Below are 26,059 nucleotides of genomic sequence, written 5' to 3'. Positions count from 1 at the left end.
TAAAAAAAAGAACAAATACAACAGTACGTCATCCCTATTTCTCCAGTAATGCCTACTACTGATCATCAGTACCAGGAATGGATCAATGACCTTGGAACCATCCTACTTAATTGTCACCTTTTCCAAGAACGTTCTTCACTCGCCTCCATCCAAAAACAATCCAGGACAACATGGACCTTCCAAGACTTACCTTTAAAAGGCTGATTCCTTGCTCACTGCTTGGCCCAACAAAATGTTCATCATCATCAAAATGAATGTCTCCCAGATACCAGGCGTGGGCAAACTGCTGTCCGACACCGTCGAAAGCTTGGGAGCAACCAAGGTGCTGTCCTGTTAAAAAAAACACAAACAAAAAACCCAATATTGATCGTTAATTTGAAAGCTCAAAAATATTTATGTAATCAGGTCAACTTTTCCAATCTTCAGATTTGGATTTCCCAAGTAAAGGTCACTAAGATAAAGATCACTAAGCCTCAGGTAGGCTTTTTGAGGAAGGGGTACAAGTTCAGAGTTGACTAGACTAGTGGACAAACATGGCAGATCCAGGTATATGAAGACCCTTAGATGATAAAATTAACATTCATCCTCTGTCTCCCCCACCTTATGCTTGACAAGTGTTAAGCATAGTTAATCAGATCACTATAGGTTTTCCATACCCCCCACCAAAGCCAATAAGCTCTGGCCTCTCCCCAGGACTATTAGGTGCTGATGCCAGCCCTGCAATACATTGTCTTCCATGACATGTGCTACCTGAATTTTGTTTACATTTTTTCCAAGTTTTTCATTTTAATCCTTGCTCCAGTGGGCAGTTCTATAAAGTGATTGACAAGGGTCCGGTAGTCAGTCCTATGCAGTGATTGACAGGAGTCCGGTGGGCAAGTGTGACGCTGAGTCACTTCTCATAGACCAGCCGCAAGTCGGGAAGGTCAAGGAGTCCGAGGTCAAAAACCAGGAGGGTATGTCATAAACAGAAGGAAGAGACAAAGTCATAGTCAGGTAACAATCCGAGGTCAAAATACCAGAAAGATAAAAGATTAGAACAAAGGAGTTAAACAGATGGATGGACAGACCGAGGTCCAAGGTCAGGCAATGAAAGCTCATCAACCAAAACACTAGGCACAGAGAAAACCAACCACACTTAGTTGAAGCTACATCTGGCAGAGGTCTGGGACTAACGGCTTAGTAGCCAAGCAATCACCTGGGACAATGCATTCATTGTGATTCATAGTGATTGATAGAAGTCCATTGGTCATTCCTATACAGTGATTGATAGAAGTCCATTGGTCATTCCTATACTGTGACTGATAGGAGTACAGTGGGCAGACCTATACAGTGATTGATAGGAGTCCGGTGGGCAGACCTATACAGTGATTGATAGGAGTCTGGAGGTCATTCCTATACAGTGATTGACAGGAGTCTGGTGGTCAGGCCTATATAGTGATTGATAGGAGTCCGATGGTCAGGCCTATACAGTGATTGATAGGAGTCCGGTGGGCAGGCCTATACAGTGATTGATAGGAGTCTGGTGGTCAGGCCTATACAGTGATTGATAGGAGTCTGGTGGTCAGGCCTATACAGTGATTGATAGGAGTCTGGTGGGCAGGCCTATACAATGATTGATAGGAGTCTGGTGGGCAGGCCTATACAGTGATTGATAGGAGTCCGGTGGGCAGGCCTATACAATGATTGATAGGAGTCTGGTGGGCAGGCCTATACAGTGATTGATAGGAGTCTGGTGGTCAGGCCTATACAGTGATTGATAGGAGTCCAATGGTCAGGCCTATACAGTGATTGATAGGAGTCCAATGGTCAGGCCTATACAGTGATTGATAGGAGTCCGGTGGGCAGGCCAGTAAAGAGTCTGTTGGGAAGTCATATACAGTGATTGATAGGAGTCTGGTGGTCATGCCTATACAGTGATTGACAGGAGTCCGGTGGTCAGGCCTAGTCAGTGATTGATAGGAGTCTGGAGGTCATTCCTATATAGTGATTGATAGGAGTCCGGTGGTCATTCCTATGCAGTGATTGATAGGAGTCCGGTGGGCAGACCTATACAGTGATTGACAGGAGTCCGAAGGTCAGGCCTATACAGTGATTGACAGGAATCAGATGGTCAGGCCTATACAATGATTCACAAGAGTCCGGTGGGCAGGCCAGTAAAGTGATTGATAAGAGTCTGTTGGGAAGTCCTATACAGTGATTGATAGGAGTCCGGTAGGTAGTACTCTACAGTGATTGACAGGAGTTCGTTGGGCAGTCCTACATACTGATTGATAGGAGTCTGGTGGGAAGTCCTATACAATGATAGGAGTCTGGTGGGCAGTACTATACAATGATAGGAGTCTGGTGGGCAGTACTATACAATGATAGGAGTCTGGTGGGCAGTACTATACAATGATTAATAGGAGTCCGGTGGGTAGTGCTATACAGTGATTGACAGGAGTTCTGTGGGCAGTCCTATTCAGTGCATATGTCAATATGCACACTCACAGACGGAAGGCTGTCACTCACTAATTAGTCCCGCCTACTGGACTCTTAAGCTCAGAATGAGCAGGGATTGAATGTATCACAAGCTATTCTAAATTTTTTGCCCCAAAAAACCCTCATATCAGCAAATTCATTTTACTCTCTAACATTCTGCCAACAGATCACTACAGATCCCCTTTAACAATTTAGAAAAATACAAATTTAGTTTTAACGTTTTTAGGCTTAGCTTTACTAATAAAAGATAAAACCCCCCAAAATCCTGAAAACGAGGCTCTGAAACAACCCTCCCGAATGGGAGCCACCGCTCTATTCATTCTTTATGGAACTGACAAAAAAAGCCATGTGATCTACTCAACTGTCTCCAGCAGTCCCATAGTCAGTGACTATGGCATGCATGTGTGACTACTTCTCTGACCTGAAAGGGATTACCAGTGGTCAGACCTCCACAGTTTATCACTTATTCTTTGGGTAGGTGATAACTTTTCATTACGGGAATAACCCTTTATTAGACTTCACATCTGGTTTTGCTCACAGATGAGAAAGAGCTTCAGCCCGGATCAAGCAAAATAGTAAAACATGGCGGCAGATCTATCAAAAGTATCTAAGAAGAAAACTGTCTTTGTTACCCGTAGCAACCAATCAGAGCCCAGCTTTCATTCTACCACTGCTGTTTATGAAATGAAAGTTGTGCTGTGATTGGTTGCCATGGGCAACAAAGCCGGTTTTCCTTTTGATGGACGAGGCCCATGATCTTTGTTTTCTCCATGACTCCTGGACTAATGTATAAAATGTAAATTTACAAAAAATAAACAGTATCTGATACTCCATGTTATTTGAAAGATATTATCATATAACACTATTTAATCATATGTCAATAAAGACAAGATGGAGGGGCTTTATGATCTACCATGGTTGCTGTGGCAGTACTTTTGGTTTTCTAACGCTGACAGCCATGTTGTTTTGGATGGTTTTTACCATGGATTAGACCATCAATTGGTCTCGCCCTTTGGGAACCCTATTCATGTTTAGAAAGCACTTGAACAAGCTAAATCGTACGACCAGATACAGCCACGCGGATGGAGGCAAGGTCCAGGGAGGAGTGGAGGAAAAACCCTAAATATATTAATCACACATTCATGGCCTGTCCCTATGGGCTCGTGCAGATGGCCTTAATAATTTAACGAGTCTCCATGTTATTCTATGGGGCCATCCACATTTCTGAAGTTTTCGGAGTCTGTCCGAGGTCAAAATCAATGCATACCCAAGTTTGATCCAATATATGGATCGCACTCGGCCATGCAAGTCAGTGAGTCTGTGATAAAAATCGGACCACACTCGGATGACGTTCATTTTAACTGACGAACAGAATGGAGAAGAATTTTTTTTTCCATCTTCTCCTAATCCAAGAAAATTGGATCACACTGTTGTCATTTGTGATTAGCATAATCGACCCAATTTTCTCAGGTGAGAGAAAATATGGTTGTGTGACCCTAGCCTAAGGAAGAACCATCAAAAACAATCCTAGAAAACGACCTTAGGTTATAGTATTACTTGTGGACCTCTGTGATAAATGTTTTAAAAATATTCAGTCTTGTCAATTCATACATTGCGAAATGAAGGGGGAAGAGGTTTAACCTGCCTGTGCCGAAGCCAACTCTAATGTCTATGTCTTCTCCGGTGAGGTCCTCTTCGAACTGCAGTGGGATCACCTCACTCCACATGCGGAAAGCAGTGTTGAGTATTCCTCTCTGTTGTTCGATAGTCAGTTGCATGCTGTATCCTTCCCCCATGAGTCTCCACTTCAACTTTCTCTTGGAAACACTCATCGGATTTTCATTTTCCTCCACTGCTCTATCATCCCGTTTTCTTCTAAAGTGGTCGACTATTTGGGATAAAACATTTCTTTTCCCTCGAATGTTTCCCGTGTGTGAGGAATCATGATGAGTTTCATTCGTAGCCAAGAGACTCAAGGTTGCGTTTTTACGTTTCGATGGTGCTTTTATATCGGGAACTCCGCAGCGGGGCTTGTTCATGGCCAGTTTAGTTGGGTTGTCCAGGATTCCAGTCGCATTCAGTCCATTGGCCTCTTGAAATTTTTTCAAAGACTCTGAAAAAGCCGGACTAATTTCAGTCTTAGTAGAAGACCTGAAAATATCCCGTTCTGCTGATTCCCCTTCTGATATGAGCTGCAAAACATCTTGTGGGGCTGAGTCAAGTTCAGGAGTGTCTCCAAATGCTTGCTCCTCCCAATTTACCGGTGTCACCCATCCATATTTCACGAGATATTGCTATTGAAAAACAAAAATAAGGATATCAGAACTGGTATAGGTTTTTTGATATCTAAAGGTGTGTGCACACAACATAATTATCAGGCAGGCAAACCCACTGAGTTTTTCAAGAGGAAGATACTGTAATACCGTTTTCCCCTGAAGCTTCTTATTTAGTTTTTTTTTGTCATTTCCTGAGCTTTTTTAAACAATTTTGACCACTGACATTTTTGTCGAGCATTTTTCCATCAATTTGGTGCGTCATTTTACTGGTGTTTTTCAGATGTTTCTCTACAGTTTTCAACATTGAAGAATTCATAAGTGCTTTTTGAAGCAAAAACTTTAGCAAAATGCTCAAAAAGACACCTGGGTGTCTTCTGTGACTTCAATTTTAAAGCAGAGAGCTTTTTTAGAGCGTAAAATGCATTTGAGCATTTAATTAGTGCTTTAGATGGTTTTAGGAGCGAAATCGGCTTGAAAAAGAGGTTGTGTGCACAGACCCTAATTGTCATATAATATACCGTACTTCATACATAACCATAGATTCACCATAAATTCGCGTGGTTGAAACTTTATCTTTGGCACGAAGCTTCTCTGGTTGCAGGGGGCAGCAACTTTGAGGAGAACATGTGCCTCTCTTTTACCAGTTATAGGTAGCAATCCAGTAAGGCAGTATCTGAGCCATCTAGGTGATAAGTGATAACTTCGGGATCCAAATGCTGAGGACCTTACCAATCCTGAGAAAGGGGTTTTAAAATTGATCTCCCAAAGGGAAAACCCATACCTCTCGAGAGTGCGAACCAGTCAACGAAGACCCAATCTGTACTGGCAAGGAGCAAGAATACAGATGTCTCCAGATGAGTTTGTTGAGATTCCTTCTTGTTTTTCAATGTTTCTTAAGAGTTTATTCCCAACTAACACAGGATAGGTGCTAACTTTCTAATTGGAGAGCTAAGATCCTTCCCAATTCAGAGAATAGGGTTCTAAAATGTGCACTGTTCCATTCTCATGGAGCGTTTTAGAGCTCCATTGTTAGGATCGGTGTGGGTCACCTAAGCAAGCTGTAGATAGGCAATAGCCTTAAATGTTGGGAATAAGCCTTTAACAAACTTTGAAATATGAGTAGGTATTTCGGGAAGCCAGATACACCCATATGTAGACAACTGTTTGAGTATTTCTGCTCCTCGCCAGTAGAGAGTGTGGGTAGACTGCAGTGCCCCCAGGAGGCCGTGGAGGATGAGGCCCACTTCCTGCTGAGGTGCCCCAAATACTCCGCAGTGAGGGACACTCACTTCAAGAGGCTGTCTGATCTCCTCCCAGATTTCACCTCCAAGGAGGAGGAAGAGAAACTGCCGATAATACTGGGGGAAGAGGAAAGTGCAGTGGCCGTAGCAGCGGAATATGTCAGTGCCTGCCACAGACTAAGAGGAGCCTGATATGTCATGGACTCCCGTACCCCAACACTGGACATATCCCTATCCCCCGACTAAAGAGCCCGATATGTCATGGACTCCTATACCCCACCCTGGAAACATCCCCTATCCTCTAAAAGGAATTTGATATTCCCTGGACCTCTATATGCCCCTCCTCCCCCACCCCCGTATTTTTACCATATGCTTTGGCAATGCTAACATGTACTTAGTCCTGCCAATAAAGCTCATTTGAATTTGAATTGAATTTGATAGATAGATAGATGATAGATAGATAATGGATAGATAGATAATAGATAGATAGATGATAGATAGATGATAGATAGATAATAGATAGATGATAGATAGATAGATAGATAGATAGATAGATGATAGATAGATAATGGATAGATAGATAATGGATAGAAGGTGTTCCAGAAAAGAAAGCAGAAACCCACTGCCAATCCTACCTTTATGATAGACAACCGTCCACTTACTGAAACCAACAGGTACACCTACCTGGGCCTAGAACTCAGCCAGTCAGGGAGCTTCAAGCAAGCCATAGAGTCACTAAAAGACAAGGCATCCAAAGCCTTCTATGCCATCAGAAGGCGTCTGTACCACCTCAAGGCACCAGTAACCGTATGGCTAAAAATTTTTGACTCCATCATTGCCCCAATTCTTCTATACGGTAGTGAGGTCTGGGGCCCAGTCTCATACCCAAACTGGTCAAAGTGGGACGCTGGGCCGACAGAAATATTCCACCTAGAGTTCTGCAAGCATCTTCTCCAAGTCCATCGGAGCACATCAAATAGCGCCTGCCGAGCAGAGCTGGGCAGATTCCCACTACACATCGCAATAAAGAAGAAGGCGCTGTCATTCAAGGCTCATCTACAAAGTAGCAGTCCCAGCTCCTACCATCACAAAGCCTTCCTACACCAGGAAGCCTCAGGAAGCCTCCCAAGGAAAAGTACCCAAAGCCAGTCTGACCAAGCCATCAACCTCCATGGCCTGACAAAAGGTGAAATCCAGAAAATGGTACACAAAGTCAAAGAGGAATATCTCAGCATCTGGAGGAACGACATAAACAAATCCCAGAAACTGACAATATACCGGAATCTACAGAGGGAGTACAAACTGGCCCCATATCTAGAGAAACTAGAAAACCCCAAAGATCGACAGATCCTGAGCCGGTACAGACTGAGCGCCCACAGCCTACTCATCGAATCCGGGCGGCACCGACAGAACTACAAGCCTCGAGAGAACAGACTCTGCCAGCAGTGCCCCCAGGAGGCCGTGGAGGATGAGGCCCACTTCCTGCTGAGGTGCCCCAAATACTCCGCAGTGAGGGACACTCACTTCAAGAGGCTGTCTGATCTCCTCCCAGATTTCACCTCCAAGGAGGAGGAAGAGAAACTGCCGATAATACTGGGGGAAGAGGAAAGTGCAGTGGCCGTAGCAGCGGAATATGTCAGTGCCTGCCACAGACTAAGAGGAGCCTGATATGTCATGGACTCCTATACCCCAACACTGGACATATCCCTATCACCCGACTAAAGAGCCCGATATGTCATGGACTCCTATACCCCACCCTGGAAACATCCCCTATCCTCTAAAAGGAATTTGATATTCCCTGGACCTCTATATGCCCCCCCTCCCCCACCCCCGTATTTTTACCATATGCTTTGGCAATGCTAACATGTACTTAGTCCTGCCAATAAAGCTCATTTGAATTTGAATTTGAATTTGAATTTGACTGGATGAGATGTCTCCTCTCGGGAGGAGTACTGGATCTCGTTATGGAGATCCAACTGATACCGGGAGTTTTACAGGTAATGCTCTCTGAGAAAAATATGCAGATTAAAGTTTTAATCCTTTTGGGGAGAGCTATTTTTTTTTTAGACCACATGTAAAAATTTCTATGCCAACTGGATTAGCACAATTAGAACCAAATAACCTCAAGAGGTTTTCCAAAAATCTGAATCAGAAAATTTGTACAATTTAAAAATATAGTCTTCAGGGAATCCCTAGAAGCTGAAGCAGCATGAACTTCAGAAACCTATGACCTCAGTCATTCTAAAAAGCAACCAAGATACCAGCAGATTCATAAATGTTGAGTTTGTTATCTGAATTAACTATCTGAATTTGATAAAGTTGCCCTGAATAACACAGATATTTACATATAGTCGTGCATTGCTTCCTGATCATATATTCTGAGCACGCATAAATACTCCTCACCGTGGTCTGGGTGGCCTAATGGAGATTATGGCTCTCAATCATCATTACTGTGGAAGTGTGAGAAATATTTGTTACAGCCAAACCTACATGAACTATGCTTGGCCCTCCCTGCGCTGTGTACACACTAAGTGCTTGGTGGTGATGTGCTTCGAGGATGTTTACACTGCTTCCCAGCTCATGGTTTTGCTCAGATGCTATTAGAAAGACAAAGAATAAATTGAGAAAAATACTATATATAGATATGAGAAAAAGAAATTGCATATATATATATATATATATATATATATATATATATATATATATATACAAAAAGGCAAAAGAAGGCAGCAATAGTATCCAAAGTGAAAAAAAGTGAGGTTTATTCAGCCCACATCTTTATGCAGCGACGTTTCGGCTCGCACTGAGCCTTTCTCAAGAAGCTCCTTGAGAAAGGCTCAGTGTGAGCCGAAACGTCGCTGCATAAAGATGTGGGCTGAATAAACCTCACTTTTTTTCACTTTGGATACTATTGGAGTGCTGCCTTCTTTTGCCTTTTTGTATACAATTTGGGATAGAGCGGACCACTTGACCCAGGAGGCCAGGCACCCACCGGTGAGACATTGTGCTGTTCCAATTTTGTATATGTGTGTATATATATATATATATATATATATATATATACACAATTTCTTTTTCTCACTTTATTATTGGTCTTTCTTAGCCTAAGGCTGTTGATGTTGAAGTTAAAAAAAAAAAAAAAAATGTTGAAGTTAAACTAGACTGTGTCTCAGTTATGGTGAAACCGCTTATAAGGAGCCCGATACTACCCAGGAGGAGCCCTGATGGCGCAGAGATGCAGTACCCAGGTATGCAGAGGAAGAGACATTACTGTATAAATAGAGGGGGCCAGGGTGTGATCCAGGGATTCCTCTCGGCCATGACTACCTCCCTGTCCTCATCTCACAGAGGCACTATTATCATGTGGAAGCCCAAAGGGGCACTATTCTTGTGTGGAGGTATAAAGGGCACAAAAGGGCTATTATTACAATGTGCATGCAGAAAGGGTGCACTGTTCTTATGTGGAGGCACAGATAGGGCACTGTTATTTGTAAGCACAAATGGACCCACTGTTATCTCTTATTTGGCTTATCAAGCCCTGGAACTGCAGCGCCCCAGAGATCTGGTCGTTGCAGTATGACACTCTGCCACTAAGGGGAGTGATGGTACGTCTGATGGCACTGAAGAAATTCTACTGACCAGGTATCACCAGCACACATTACATTTCACACTCCGGCCACTAGGGGGAGAAAAAGGCTTTATTTATTGGGCCACTCCTCACACTGGTAAAACTAGGGGTTGGATAGGAAGTTAGTCAGAAGCTGACTGGGTTGGATTCAGGCAACATCCCGTGGCGGGGGGTGTTGCAGGGAGAAGACACAGGGGGGTCCCTGTCAGGCGTGGGAACCTGGCAGGTGCCTAGCGAACAGAGCAGAACGATACGGAACCGCGCCTGCACTACCTTGCGGCGGTATCCTAAGAAAGAGACAAGAAGCGAAGGATATTGTGGAACAGTGAGAAACGAGATCAAGCACAAAGGAGAACCAGTAGGAGTCGTGCCGTGAGACCGAGGCAACATCCTACTGAGGCGCATAGCCGGTGGCCGGAACACCGCGGGAGTAACTGACTCTAGGCCTTACTTCGAACTCCGAAGGACAGTTAATTATAGGTTGGCTGTCTACCTTAAATTTCCTACGAAGACATAGGGGGCAACGCATGGAGAGGGGCGTCTCTAGGGTCCCAGAAGAGCTCCGAGCCTTCCCGTCATACGGGTGCGTCCTAGCCATAACATACCTGGGGGATGAGAAACTAGTAACATCTGGAACAAGCGAGAGAGAATTAGAAAGAACGAACGAACGAGAACAGCAGTTGTGAGGACTATTCCGAATGCTCAGCAGGGTAGCACTACAACACACAGGCGCTAGTGGTAGGCACTGATTTCCACCTGCAAAGGGAACTCTGGATGTGCCCATCAGACCGGTCCTGTTAACTGTGCTCTGGATTGAGGATCTTGAAGTCTACAGTAAAGAGGTAAAGACACTGCAACCTTGTGTCCTCGTTATTGACTGCACCTCACACCATCACCATCTACCTTACTGGGAAGCCCTGGGGACATACTTCACCTGTGGGAAGGCATACCATCTAGCTGCCATTCCATCACCCCAGCGGACCCCACAGCAGCGTCAGTCACCCTGACCGAACACCACAGGTGGCGTCACGAATCCCTGACAGACTGTACCACCTTTATTGGACGCCCCTTAACAGGGTCGCGGACCGGGTCTAGCCACCGTGACAGCCTCAGAACTGAACCAGAGAGGCCCGATACCGAGAACTCGTGGCCCTGTGTCTGGGGGCGCTCCAACTTGGCGTCACGAACAGGATCGTACTTAAGCCTGAAGAATCAGGTCATGTGTGCCTTGGAACTGTGATTGAAACGTGTCTGAACTGTGATTTATTGCAAAGACTGTGTATTGCTATTTGCCGCCAAGATTCCCGCCAAAACCACCGCCATTGCAGCGCCACGAGGAGTGCAGGAGAAGAAGAAGGGCGTGGAAGTGGGCGTGGGCAAGCTGAAGAGCGCGAATGACAATGGCCACCCAGTCTAAATATTTCTGTGCTTTGAGGACGTGTCCGTCAGCAGCCGAGATCCGCCTCCTGATCCTCAGTGGAGGGCGGAGACAAAGGAAGCGAAACCGCCCACGGAGGAGAGAGCGGGAAAAGGACCAGGAAGAAGTGAGTCACGTGGAGGACGCCATGTCAAGCTGCCCAGGATCGGAGCGTGGGGTCGGAGCAGAGGACTTCCCCAGCTACCCACAGAGATACCGCGGCCAGGCGTCACCTGTTGGCCCGACTTCCTGCAGGCGGGAGTGGACGAGCTCAGCTGAGCACTGAGGCCGGGTGGAAGGAGACCGTCATCGGGGGCCTCACCAGACGTCTATCGGCAGCCTCGTCTGGTCCGGAGCAAGAAAGAAGTTCCTGCGTTCCGAAGCCAGAAAGCAAGGCCACGCCGAAAAGCGAGATGCTGCAAACAGAGATGACAACGCCACAGCACAAGGCCCCGCAGTCAGCGTTCCAGATCCCAGCGGAGACGGAGCAGGCCGGCACCGGAGGGACCGCATCTGAAGCAGGTATGAGGAACGACCCTGCTCCAGTGACAGAAGACCTGCGGGTAAGCCCCGTCGCGGTGCCACCTGCTGCCCTGACTAAGACTACCTCTGAACTGACGAGTCCCAGCACTACTACCACTGTGTGCATCATTTCTACTACTACCAAAACTGACATTCGAACACCGATCCCTAACGACTTGACCATAACGGAGAAACCGATTAGTGACATTGATACCGGTAGAGGCCCGGTACCGAGAACTCGTGGCCCTGTGTCTGGGGGCGCTCCAGAACCTCTCCTCTCAGACATTCCTACCATATATTTTCAATATGCTCTAAATATCACATATGGGGATAACTAGAAACGGCCCATGTAATCTCCCTGTACAGGGAGAAGAAGAAGGTGAGCTGTTCCCATCACTAAAGCTATGTCCACCCGCACCCGCAGTATTTCCGCTCCAAAATCCTCCTAAAAGAAGCACTTAAAAATGTTTGCGAAATTCTTCCCATCCATGTCACTTCTATGAGTTGTTTTTTTTACTAGTATGTTATTGTTTGGGGACCATTTCCTAAAAGTGGAAAACCCCTTTAAACTCAAGAATAAGCTGCAGTACCAGACAACCATACCTGCGCAGCCTCCGGGCTCAGAATTGCTTCGGCTTGTGGGTGATTTTGTAACTCAAGGTCAGAATGGTCTCTGCTGTGGAAGAGTTTTTCTGCTCCGGTCCCCTTTACGAATAGGAGGCAGGGGGCAGAAATCAGAATCAACACAGTTTTCAGGCAAACAACTTGCTCCATACCAGTTGTACCAGATCGTCTTCTGTTTTCATGTGATCAGCGTTACAATTTCTTGTAGTGTCAGGAAAGGTTCCTCTTCGTTCTATCAAGTTTATCAATTCTTCAAAACTCGATTTATGTCAAATCTGTAAAAAAAAAAGAGAATGACTTTGTTATACTCGTCTTAACCAATACATATATTTCAAGGGGTATTCTTATCAAAGCAAGTGATCGGACTATCCAGACCCCACCCCCACTTATCACTCTTTAAGTAATACCTTCAGAGTGCCAGGACAGAAGTGGTGCAGTGTCAGGAAAAAAATCTGATGGTTCAGGACACTCCAACAGTGCTATGGTTCCTTTATTATGACGGATGAGGGAGGTCTTACCCAGTGCCGGACTGGCATTCCAATGGCCCACTAGTAATATCAACTCTGTGGATGCACTGCTCAGCTATCTGCAAATACTACATTACATTCATACACACATGTATATAATAATATATTGGGTAAAAGTTAAATGAAGAGATGCTGCCTGTGATGGTGTGATATGTTATGTGGGTATCATTTTGTGTATATTTATACTTTACTGATTTTCATAGTGTTCTCATGTTGCCCTGTATCATTCCGTGTATTCCCCATATTGTCTAGAGTCTCAATTACCTTCCAAAAGGCTGATAATTGGATTATCTCACTTACTGTCTGCAGCCTGGTTGTATCTATGACTCTTGATGACCCCTGTAGTGCCTTAATCCCGGAGGTACCTTTGTCAGTTCTGGGAAGCCTGAAAACCACCCCATCCTGTCTGACTACCCCTGGACATTAGGAGGGGGCTGGGTGTTCCTGTGTGGTGAGGATGGTGTGAACACAGCACGTCAGAGAGAAAGGGAAGCATATGGATTTTGAATCCTCTGTCTGCTGGACTCTCATCTCCTTGGACATCTTATCCTGCTACTGAACTGCATTCGTGTTCTGCACTATTGTATCCTCAGTGTGGTGGATTGTTTATGGACCTTTTAGTTTTGCCTATAATAAAGGTCTTGGGATTGTTCACACTTCCCTCGCTCTGTTGATTGTGTGGTATCGGAGAAGGACCCCGTGACACTGCCTTTGTCTGTACATAGTGAGTCAAGTGTATTTTGATAAGTACTACCCAGTTGGGAGGGTGGATCAGCCCACCGGGAGATTCACCTGTTCCACCGCGGGCCAGTCTGAGCCTGATCCTAGCAGTAGACCACCATAGGATAGAATATCCTATTGTTGCAGAAAAACACTTTCCGCCCCTCAATGACTTCTTAACCGTCTATTAGTGCAAATATCCATTCTGCATCAGTGGCATTTGATGAAGTTGCCTTAAAGGGAACCTGTCTATCAATTTATGCTGCTCAAACCACGGGAAGCATGAATCAGAGTCTACTGTGCGTACAAGTCCCCTTTAAAACGTAAAGTGCTGCGGAATATGTTGGTGCTATGGAAATAAAATTTTTTTATTATAGCTATTATTTTTTACACGATTGCAATCACATATATGTTTTATTCTGAAGAACTCCGGCTTTTCAGAAAAAAACATAGTTTGAAGATTTGTCTGGTTACCATCAGCAGAGACGAGACTAGTTGGGTTTTCCCAACATTGTTGCAGTTGATTGACAGGTCTCTCACTAAAGGTACCTTCACACTGAGCGACTTTACAACGATAACGATAGTGATCCGTGACGTTGCAGCGTCCTGGATAACGATATTGTTGTGTTTGACACGCAGCAGCGATCAGGATCCTGCTGTGAGATCGCTGGTCGGAGCTAGAAGGCCAGCACATTATTTCGTCGCTGGACCTCCTGTAGACATCGCTGAATCGGCGTGTGTGACGCCGATCCAGCGAAGTCTTCACTTGTAACCAGGGTAAACATCGGGTTACTAAGCGCCTGGCCGTGCTTAGTAACCCGATATTTACCCTGGTTACCATTGTAAATGTAAAAAAAGAAAACCACTACATACTTACATTCCGGTGCCTGTCACGTCCCCCGGCGTCTGCTTCTCTGCACTCCTCCTGCATCCTGTGTCAGCGCCGGCTAGCCGTAAAGCAGAGCACAACGGTGACGTCACCGCTCTGCTTTATGGCCGGCGCTTACACAGGATGCAGGAGGAGTGCAGGGAAGCGGACGCCGGGGGACGTGACAGGCACCGGAATGTAAGTATGTAGTGGTTTGTTTTTTTTTCATTTACAATGGTAACCAGGGTAAACATTGGGTTACTAAGCACGGCCCTGCGCTTAGTAACCCGATGTTTACCCTGGTTACTCGGGGACTTCGGCATAGTTGGTCGCTGGAGAGCTGTCTGTGTGACAGCTCTCCAGCGACCACACAGCGACGCTGCAGCGATCGGCATCGTTGTCTATATCGCTGCAGCGTCACTTAATGTGACAGTACCTTAACACATGGCAGAGATCTGCCAATCATCTGGAGGGTGCTGGGAATAGCTGGCCCAGGATGGCGCCAAACCAGTGGGGTCTCTGCCTATGATCCCCAGACCTTCAAACTACATTTCTTTCTGAAACATTGGAGTGTTTCAAAGACAAAATGTAAGTGGCTTCAATGAATCGACTGATAAGTTCCCTTTAAGGCCACTGCCATCTAGCAGCAAAAGGTTGGGCTCTAGATAAGGCTAGGGTAGGAGCAGTTACTGCCTCCTTTCAAGATTAGATAGCGCTCAGTGAGCACTATATAGAGAGAAGAAGTATGATCACTGAGCGCAAACTTCTGCCATGAGAGTCAACTGCTTCCTTGCTTTTTTGCATTCAATTGCATTTGCATCCTTCAGACTCAAATTAATTAAAGATATGAGCGGCATTCCAGCACTGCAGTGGCAGAAGAAAAGCACTAAACAGCTCTCCGTCCCCATGGGCGTCCTCAGCTGCTGACGTCACCAGAGCGCCACAGAGGAGGCGAAGACAGCGAGAAAGGGAAGCGCTCTATGGAGGTGAAGATTCAATGGACATTTACTATAAGCAAGGGGAGGGGATGGTGAGGGCACAGTATAGAAAGGGGACTTTATAGGGAGGAGGCATAGTATAGGGGACACACTGAAGATAGGAACAGACTGGACAGGGCAAGGTGAGGGCAATGTGGAGATAGGGACAGCTTTTAGGGAAACAGTAGAAAGAGGACAGCATTAAGTGGGGACAGAGTGGAGGTTATAGGTCATAAGCGGTGATAACATTTTATCATAGTTCACATGAGCGGACAGGCGGATGTTATTGCAGCGCCCCAGGGTCCTGGTCGTTACAGTAATATCATTCTCCTCTAGGGGGGAGTGATGTTGCATTTGAAGGCAATAAAGGAGATCTCTTTACCAGGTATCACAAACATACAACACATTTCACACTCCAGTCCACCAGGGGGAGCTATGCTCCTATTTATTAGGGCACTCTTCACAATTAGGTAAAACTGGTGGCCTGTATAGGAAGTGAGTCAGTTCCTGTCAGGCAGACAGAGAAGAAAAAGGAACATCGAGTAGTTGATGACAGAGTGGACCCTGACAGGGGTGGGATCCTGTCACAGGCCTAGACAGAAGGCCACGGAGCTGCGCCTGCCCCACGTGCAGCAGCATCCTAAGAAAGAGACACAAACAGAGAACTGTATTGTAGAAAGGGTGAAGAAGTCATAGCAAAAGGAGAGGAAACCAGAAGGAGTTCTGCCCTGAAAAGGCTGCCTCCTTCTGAGGCGCAGGATCCGGTAGCCGGAACACCGAGGGAGCAACAGTCCTTTATGCCTTGCTCCAGAGACCGGCAGGACAGCTAATTCCAAGTTACTGATCCGCCCTATACCCAGGAGGCACGGTGGCAACTTGTGGGGGCTGGGGCGTGCTAGAGTCCCTAGATGAAGGCTACTGATTTCCACCTGGATAAGGGGACTCTGGATTTGCCTTCAGACCGGCCAGACCCTGCCTGCCCTGTGATCTGGTGTCCTGGACTGTGGATGCTGAAGCCTTCAGTAAAGGTAAAGAGACTGCAACCTTGTGTCCTCGTTCTTCACTGCGCCTCTCACCATCCACCATCTACACACTGGGAAGCCCTGGGGACACACTTCACCTGTGGGAAGGTATACCATCTAGCTGTCATAACATCACCCCAGCGGACCCCTAAGCAGCGTCGGTCACCCTGACCGAATACCACAGGTGGCGTCACGAACATTTCCCCTTTAAAGACTTTCCCCCTTTTACAACGGACGTCCCGAGGGCCACGGACCGGGTCAGCCACCGTGACATCCCCCTTGAGAACCGAAGGACCCTTGCCGAGTACCCCACTGCCCTTAGGGGGGTGATCCAATTTAATTCACAAAAGTGGACAGTTTGGCAGTTATAGTTCATAAGGGCAGGCATTGTGGCAACTATCGTTCGTAATAGAGGATAGTGTGGCCGTTATCCATTATAGTTTATAAGGGAGTATAGTGCAGAGGTTATAGTTCATAAAGAAGGACAGTAGGGCAGTTATAGTTCATAAGGGCAGACAGTGTGGAGGTTATGGTTTATAAGGGCGGATAGTGTGAAGGTTATAAATCATAAGGGTGGATAGTGTGGAGGTTATTGTTCAAAATTGCAGACAGTGCTTAGGTTATAGTTCATAAGGGAAAACAGTGGAAAGATTATATTTCAAAAGGGCAGACAGTGTTTAGGCCACAGTTCTTGTGAGACATGTTGTGAAGGCCATAATTCATAAGAGTGGATGGTGTGGAGACTATAGTTCATAACGATGAATGATGTCCAGGTTATAGTTCATAAGGGTAGACTCTGTAATGGTTCTGGTGCAGTATTCATGTATTGATTGTGGTTTTGGTGTAGTATTCCTTTACTGATGGTGGTGCGGTGATTATGTACTGACAGGGGTTTCTGGTGATGTATTCATGCACTGATAGTGATTCTGGTGGTTCTGGTGTATTCCTGTACTGATGTGGTTTTGGTTCTATATTCCTGTACTGATGGTTCTTCTAGTGCTGTATTCATACTGTTGGTGGTCCTGATGCTGTATTCCTGTTTTGATGGACGTTCTGGTGCTGAATTTTTCTTGTGAAAATGGTGGTTTCAGTGCTATTATCCTGTACTCATGGTGGTTCTAATGCTGTATTCATGCACTGTTGGTAGTCCTGGTTCTGTATTCCTGTTTTTATGAATGTTCTGGTGCTGAAGTTTTTTTAATAGGAACCTTTTTTTTTTCCTTAATATGTAAATTAGCTGTTAAGATCTATGGGTCTACCCTCCAGAATCTGTCTCTAGAAATCATTTTGCATGAAAGGGGATATTACTGATGGGTTTGGGTCCTGGTACTTTTGTCAGCAAGAATAGTGCTGCAGACTACTATGGGTGATAGCTAGGTTTTTATCTAGGTATTTCCCTTCCCCTGGACCCATCAGACACAACATTGTTCTTCGATATTAGGCTTTGAAGTGCGCAGAACCTTAAAACACCCACATTAGCACCATTATGAAGGATTTTAGGTAGCTGCTGCTAAATTCCTGCCATTCTTCGTTCCTGTCGTTAATGTGCTGAATGATCAATGATTATGACAATTTTCTTTTATACTTTTATCCTCTGTTTTAAACAAGATGTCTTACTTTATGATAATATCCAGACACCCCACTCCCTTCTCCCACCATTTTTAGACTTTTTGCCACATTGTTTTTTAGATAACCCTTCCTGCAGGCATCTGAGTCATGTCTAATGTTTCCTTTCTTTCTTTTCATCTTTTCATTTGTTTTATTTACTTTTTAAAGACAAGTTGATAAAGGTAGAAACTATGGATATGGAAACTGTCAGCAAGCTGCTGTTGGCAGATCTGTTCTTCCTATTATGTGTTTTTATATAGTATAATGCTGTTCTTCTGTAACTACTTGTGTGTCCCATCGGCTTACGTCATTGTGTAGCTCAGTTCAGAGACCAAAAAAAAGTAATTCGGGCGTTTCAAATTTTTTTCTCGCTACGCCATTTAGCGATCAGGTTAACCCTTTTTTTTATTGATAGATCGGGGGATTCTGAACGCGGCAATACCAAATATGTGTATAATTGATTTTATTTTTATTGTTTTATTTTGAATGGGGCGAAAGGGGGGGATTTAAACTTTCATATTTTTTTCTATTTATTTCATATTTTTTTTTTTTTTTTTTTACTTTTGCCATGCTTCAATAACCTCCATGGGAGGCTAGAAGCTGGCACAACTGGATCGGCTCTGCTACATAGCAGCGATTATCAGATCGCTGCTATGTAGCTGAATTGCAGGTTTGCTATGAGCGCCGACCACAGGGTGGCGCTCACAGCAAACCGGCATCAGTAACCATAGAGGTCTCAAGGAGACCTCTGGTTGTTATGGCGACGCCTCACTGACCCCCGATCATGTGACTGGGGTCAGCGATGAGCGCATTTCCGGCCAGATGGCCAGAAGTGGTAGTTAAATGCCGCTGTCAGCGTTTGACAGCGGCATTTAACTAGTTAATAGCGGCGGGTGGATTGCGATTCCACTCGCCCCTATTGCATGCACATGTAAGCTGTTCAAAACAGCTGACATGTCGCGGCTTTGATGTGGGCTCACATCAAAGCAGGGGATCTGACCTCGGACATACTATCCCGTCCGAGGTGAGAAAGGGGTTAAAGAGAATCTGTCAGTACGATCAACCCTCCTAAGCCGTTGATATGGTCATGTAGTTCCTAGGAAGCTGAATAAAATGATACCTTATTATTTGAGATTTGATGTCTTATTCCAGAGAAATCCACATTTTTCTTAATATGTAAATGAGCTGTTGTTAAGATCTATGGGCAGGACATAGATCTTCTCAAAACTCTGCCTCCAGAGATTATTTTAAATGAAAGGGGGCTTTACCAGTGTGAGACATATAGATCAGGAGAGCAGACTGTCAGTCATTACATGTCTTTAGTAAAGCCCCCTTCTTTTAAAATAAGCTCTAGAGGCAGATTCTTGGGGAGATCTATGTCCGGCCCATAGATCGTAACAGCTCATTTACATATTAAGAAAAATATGGATTTCTCTGGAATAAGACATCAGATCGCAGATATCAAGGTATCATTTTATTCAGCTTCCTATGACCTACATGCCCATATGGACAACGGTTTGATCCTACTGACAGATTCCCCTTCATTTCAATAAGGACCAACTAGCTACCTTCCCTGGCATCGGCATTAGGATGCGGTCAAAGTTTCTGGTAGTAGTACCCCCTCTGATCAGTATATTGTCAAGGGACCTTTCAAATGGGTAGACAAATCCTTTAAAGGAGTTTTCTCAAAATTGCAAGTTATTCCCTATCCAACAGTAGGGACCCAAAAGTTATCCTGAGAATGTGGCTCCGGAACCCAGAGATTGGAACAAAGCTGAAAATGCTCGCCCTCTGTTCCATTCATTGTCTATAGGACTGCTGGAAATTATGCTGTGCTTGTCTATCTCCGTCAGTCCCATAGACAATGAATGGAGCGGAGGTTGAGCATTTGCACTTTTGCTCCATTCAAGACTGGACTCGGAGACCTTATCGCAGGGCTCCAGACCCCCGTTATTAGGATTGCAACACCCAGACCCCCAGCAATCAGCAAGTTACTTGCATTTTTAGGAAAACCCCTTTAGGGTAAAATTTAAAATGCAAAATTCATGATACAAAATATTATCACAATGCAAAACAAATAAACCAATAACTAAACATTCACTTAAAGGGTTGTTCCCAAGATTGAAAGTTATCACCTATCTACCGTTTGCTGATCCTTGGTTTTCCGAGAGCCGGGTTCCCAAGAACGGGGAATAGAAATACCCAATCAGAATGGGGGTCACATGCGTCACCTCTTCATTCATAGTCTATGTCATTGTCTCTGATACTTCGGCAGTCCCATAGAAATGATTGGATCGGTGACGTGCATCGTGGCCACCCTGCTATTCTAAATGGGCATGTCATTCTCGATGGAGATTTCAATGGTTGGAACCCTAGCAATTAGCAATCTGTAGATAGGTGATAACTTGTCAAGTTGGAAATATCCCTTTAAACAAACACTCAATAAAATTGCATAAACCCTATAAAGGGACCAAAAAAAAAGTGCGGGGGTCCAAAAAGTGGAATAAGACTCAGTCTCAGTCCCTTGTGCAGAAAAGTGGGACTAGGGCCAGCTTATTCTCTGATCCAGCCGACTGACCTACACTTATTTGACTTTTTCGGCTGGATGTACTCGTTTTTATATTTTTCGTTATTTTTAAGATTTATCACAGTCTTTCCTTTACACACTTGAAAACCCTTTTAATATGCACTATAGTCTGGTGCTAAAAAACAACATACACAGTACATAGATACCAGTAACAAAAAAAGCAAAAAAACAACATACACAGTACTTAAATACTAATAATAAAAAAGCAAAAAAACAACATACACAGTACATAGATACCAATACCAAAAAATGAAAAAAAAAAACAACATACACAGTACATAGATACCAATACCAAAAAATGAAAAAAAAAAACAACATACACAGTACATAGATACCAATACCAAAAAATGAAAAAAAAAACAACATACACAGTACATAGATACTAATAACAAAAAAAAGCAAAAAAAACAACATACACAGTACATAAATACCAATAACAAAAAATGAAGAAAAAAAAACAACATACACAGTACATAGATAGTAATAACAAAAAAAGCACAAAAAAATGAACACATTCATTCAATTTCTTTAGATCTGATAAATATAAAGTTACCGTATAGAACAAATAAGTAAAGTAAAACTCAAATTATAGTTACTCAAGATGCTAAAGCGAGTTCTTTATAGATCTTAGAAGAAAAGTGTTCCTCTCAGTAAGCTGGATGAGGACTAGCATTAGGAGAGCGAAGACCGGGCACGCTTCAGCCTAATTTCGGTTGGGTCAGGTTGTACTCACCTGCGGAGATTCTCCTGGTGTAAGTGTCGGATGTTAGTCTGCAGCCCACTGACTGGTCTACTTTAACATGGTCGGAGCAGGGATGTGTATGATCCCGCCCAGGCATAAATCATCAACTTTCATCTGAGCTGTCATACAAGCTGTTAGTCTATAATGAATGGGGCAAGGAATGCCAAAAAAACCTAATTATGTACCTCTGCACTCAGGCTACTTGTCTACAGCTGGATGGTCCTGGCTGTTTTCAGACATCAGCTACCAGGATCTCTGGACTGATCACTCATAATGTCAACTACTTGGAAATATTAACCTGCAATGATGGGAATAGGACAATGTCCACCGTGACCTCCGTCTTATCCTATGTGAACTGATGGCACGGAACAGTGAGTCTTACTAGACTAAAGAGTGGATACAGAACATGGACAAAAGTGTTGGTGCACAGCTCTTAATCATTGAATTTCGGTTTCACATTCTGAGACTATTCCTCCCAAAGTGTATAACATCTGTCCCCTCGCTCCCCAGTGTATAACATCTGTGCCCTCACTCCCAAGTGTACAACATCTGTCTCTTCGCCCTTGGTGTATAACATTCACCCCCTAGTGTACAACATCTGCCCCCTCACTCCCCAGTGTACAACATTTGTCCCCTCACTCTCCAGTGTACAACATCTGTCCCCTCACTCCCGAGTGTATAACATCTGTCCCCTTGCCCCTGGTGTATAACATTCGCCCCCTCACCTCCCAGTGTACAACATCTGTCCCCTCACTCCCCAGTGTACTACTTCTGTCCCTTCGCCCCTGGTGTATAACATTCATCCCCTCACCCCCCAGTGTATAACATCTGTCCCCTCACTCCTGAGTGTATAACATCTGTCCTCTCGCCCCCGGTGTATAACATTCACCCCCTCACCCCCAGTGTATAACATCTGTCCCCTCACCCCCGATGTATAACATCCACCCCCTCGCCCCCGGTGCATAACATTCACCGCCTCACCCCCCAGTGTACAACATCTGTCACCTCACTCCTGAGTGTATAACATCTGTCTCCTTGCCCCCGGTGCATAACATTCACCCACTCACCCCCAGTGTACAACATCTGTCACCCCACTCCTGAGTGTATAACATCTGTCCCCTCGCCCCTGGTGTATAACATTCACCCCCTCACCCCCCAGTGTACAACATCTGTCCCCTCACTCCCCAGTGTACAACATCTGTCCCCTCACTCCCAAGTGTATAACATCTGTCTCCTCGCCCCCGGTGTATAACATTCACCCCTCACCCCCCAATGTACAACATCTGTCCCCTCACTCCCCAGTGTATAACATCTGTCCCCTCGCCCCTGGTGTATAACATTCACCCCCTCACCCCCCAGTGTACAACATCTGTCCCCTCACTCCCCAGTGTATAACATCTGTCTCCTCACCCCCGGTGTATAACATCTACCCCCTCGCCCCTGGTGTATAACATCCGCCCCCCTCATCCTGGGGTAAAGCATCTGCACCCTCGCCCCTGGTGTATAACATTCACCCCCTCACACCCCATTGTATAACATCTGTCCCCTCACTCCCATGTGCATAACATCTGTCCCCTCGCCCCCATGTATAACAATCATCCCCTCACACCCCAGTGTATAACATCTGTCCTCTTGCCCCCAATGTATAACATCCGCCCCCTCGCCCCTGGTGTATAACATCCGCCCCCCTCGTCCCGGAGTAAAGCATCTGCTCCCTCGCCCCTGGTGTATAACATTCACCCCCTCACACCCCATTGTATAACATCTGTCTCCTCGCCCCAGGTGTATAACATCTGTCTCCTTGCCCACTAGTGCATAACATCTGTCCCCTCCCTGCCTTGTGTATAATATTCATCCCCTCGCCCCCAGTGTATAACATCTGTCCCCTCGCCCTGGTATATAACATCCGCCCCCTTCCCCCAGTGTAAAACATCTGTTCTCTCGCTCCCCACTGCATAACATCCACCCCCTCACCCCCCGATGTATAACATCTGTCCCCTCGCCCCCCAGTGTATAACATCCACCCCCTCGCCCCCAGTGTATAACATCTGTCCCCTTGCCCCCAGTGTATAATATCTGCCCCTTGCCCCAGTGTATAACATCCACCCACTCGCCCACAGTGTATAACATCTGTCCCCTTGCCCCCAGTGTATAACAGCCACCCCCTCGCCCCCCAGTGCATAATATCCACCCCCTTGACCCTCAGTGTGTAACATCCACCCACTTGCCCCTCAGTGTATAACATCTGTCCTCTTGCCCCGGTGTATAACATCAGGCCTCTTGCCATGCCATCTACCTTTACTGATATGTGATAAAATGGCTAGTCGTAAAGAGCCCACTGATACCAGTGAGGCCCTGTAGGAGCCACCGACGCACCATCCATGTCAGTTATTGCCGAGCAGCTGCATGCAGCCTTATGTCACCAAGCACAATGCCAAGTGTCAGAAGGTGTGGTGCAAAGCAGCCACCAAAGTGCAAATGTGTTCTGTGCAGTGACGGATCACACTTCTCTTTCTGGCGTCTGATGGAGGAGTCTAGGTTTGGTAAATGCCAGGAGAACGTTACCCGCCTGACTGCATTGTGCCCACTGTACAGTTTGATGAGGGAGGGATAATGCTACGGGCTTGTTTCTCAGGGATTGGCCTCAGCCCCTTAGTTCCAGTTAAGAGAAAGTTTCATACTTCTGCTTAAAAGACATTTTTGACAATTGTAGCTTCCAACTTTGTGGAAATAGTTCTGAGAAGGCCCATTTTTGTTCCACTTGACCGTGCCTAGACTACAAAATCCATAAAGCCATAGTTGGGGGAATTTGGTGGAAGAACCTGACCAGCCGCACAGAGCCCGGACCTCTACCCCATCCAACACCTTTGGGATGAACTGGAACGGAGATTGTGAGCCCGATCTCTCCTCTCATCCTCTCCTGGATGAAGGAGCAAAAATTCCCACAGACACCACCACAATCTAGTAGAAAGTCTTCCAAGAGGAGTGGAATTTGTTGTAAATGTAAAGGGACCAACTCCATATTGATGTCTATGGATGTTGAATGAGACGTCATAAAATCTTCTATATGTGGATGTCCCGATACTTTTATCCATGTAGTGTATATTCCAGAGCGATACAATGGAAAATACAGGAGAGAAGAAAAGCATAACTAAAAGAGATTGTCGGATATTGGCAAAGGGGACGTTGCCAATCTTGTCCATTGGTGATGTATGATATTGCAACGAGGCCACAAAAGTTGGTGGGATAAACCCTGTAATAGTTCTGCTCTACAATACCAGATCCAGCCTATGAACATGAGTACAAACAAGACTTTCCCTTATTTTATACAAACCCCTAACTCAGGCTGGTTTCACATTTGCGTTTTTTGCCGCTGCGTTTTAGCACAAAAAAAGCATGTGTTTTTTTTTCTATACTTAACATTAAAAACGCATGTGTTTTTTGCATGCGTTTTGCCGCGTTTTGACGACGCATGTGTCGTTTCTATGCTTGCGTTTTGTTGCGGAAATGCAACCTGTAGTAATTTCTAGCGGCGTTTTTTTGCCGCAAAAAAAGCATGTGTTTTTTTGCCGCAAAAAATCACATTGCTGTCTATGTAAACGCATGCGTTTCAAAAGAAAAACACAAGAATACACACTGATAAGCCACCTCCCAACCCTAACCCTAGGGATCCTAACCCTAACCCTAGGAATCCTAACCATAACCCATAGGGTTAGGGTTAGGATCCTAACCCTTAGAGTTAGGGTTAGGCTTAGGGTTAGGATCCCTAGGGTTAGGGTTAGGATCCCTAGGGTTAGGGTTTGGATTAGGGTTATGGTTAGGATCCCTAGGGTTAGGGTTAGGATCCCTAGGGTTAGGGTTAGGATCCCTAGGGTTAGGGTTACCTAGGGTTAGGGTTAGGATCCCTAGGGTTAGGGTTAGGATCCCTAGGGTTAGGGTTAGGATCCCTAGGGTTACTAGGGATCCTAACCCTAGGGATCCTAACCCTAACCCTAGCTATTTCTGTTTATAGTTGGTTTTCCAGTTGGTTTTGACTGATTGGCATCTGTCACACACTTGTCATCATGTGTTTCAAAAACGCAAACGCGGTAAAAAAACGCATGTAAACGCGTCAAAACGCTGCTTTTTTTACCACATGCAAAAACGCATGCGTCTAAAAAACGCAGCGTTTTCACGCGTTTACATGCGTTTTTTGCACCACATGCGTTTGCGTTAAAAACACTGCGTTTTTTAACGCAAATGTGAAACTAGCCTCAGTCAAATAATTTTTCGACTGAAGGTCTCCAAAAGGACTGTCCTTCAGAAGTCCAAAAGTCTAAGTCATGTCAACAAAAGAGACTCTACCAGTCACTTTACTGGTATTTTCACATTTTGTAGATTAGTTTAAAAAATTGTTGTGATGGTCCTATTCAGAAATCCATGTGCATCCTGCAAAAATAACCCCATCCAGATGTATGGAATTGATTCCAACAAATCTGTCAGGTATATACTCTTATTATGCAGACTTGATAAAGTGAGGCATAGCGTTATGTCCTTCGAATCTACACTGAGCGGGTGGTGACACATGCGTGCCGATTAAGTTCTACTGTATGATGATATCATTATCGGTGGTATCCTTCTGGCCACAGAAATCCTCCATAGGAAGTCTTGTATCAGAAAACAATTTTCAGAACTATATGGAATAATGGTAGACCTTTATTTATATCATAAAGGTTTCTTAAGATATTAGTAGTAACGTTTAGGACTCAGTCCTTCTTCAGGCTTGAGCAGTACAGGGCCGGATTGGCCATCTGGCATTTCTGGCAAATGTTAGATGGGC

The 26,059-nt window shown here is 45.1% G+C and overlaps 1 protein-coding gene across 2 annotated transcripts in view; it reads right to left on the bottom strand.

The window, feature by feature from the left end:
• The window catches only part of LOC138675362 (matrix metalloproteinase-21-like), a 53,524-nt gene that overhangs the window by 4,677 nt on the left and 22,788 nt on the right, over nucleotides 1-26,059 (bottom strand). The window contains exons 1-4 of one of the 2 annotated variants that reach the window (XM_069763490.1): nucleotides 21,232-21,270; nucleotides 12,169-12,464; nucleotides 4,127-4,775; nucleotides 191-330 (exon numbers count right to left, since the gene is read on the bottom strand). In XM_069763490.1, the coding sequence (XP_069619591.1) occupies nucleotides 191-330; nucleotides 4,127-4,775; nucleotides 12,169-12,339 (960 nt within the window). In that variant the 5' untranslated portion in view covers nucleotides 12,340-12,464; nucleotides 21,232-21,270. Of the gene's footprint in view, nucleotides 1-190; nucleotides 331-4,126; nucleotides 4,776-12,168; nucleotides 12,465-21,231; nucleotides 21,271-26,059 lie in introns of those variants that run through there. The other variant, XM_069763491.1, reaches the window with a different exon arrangement.

The sequence above is a fragment of the Ranitomeya imitator genome, chromosome 4, assembly GCF_032444005.1.
Source record: "Ranitomeya imitator isolate aRanImi1 chromosome 4, aRanImi1.pri, whole genome shotgun sequence".
NCBI classification, from domain to species: Eukaryota; Metazoa; Chordata; class Amphibia; order Anura; family Dendrobatidae; genus Ranitomeya; species Ranitomeya imitator.
The sequence above is the reverse complement of the archived record's forward strand: the minus strand, read 5'-3'. Positions and strand labels throughout refer to the sequence as shown.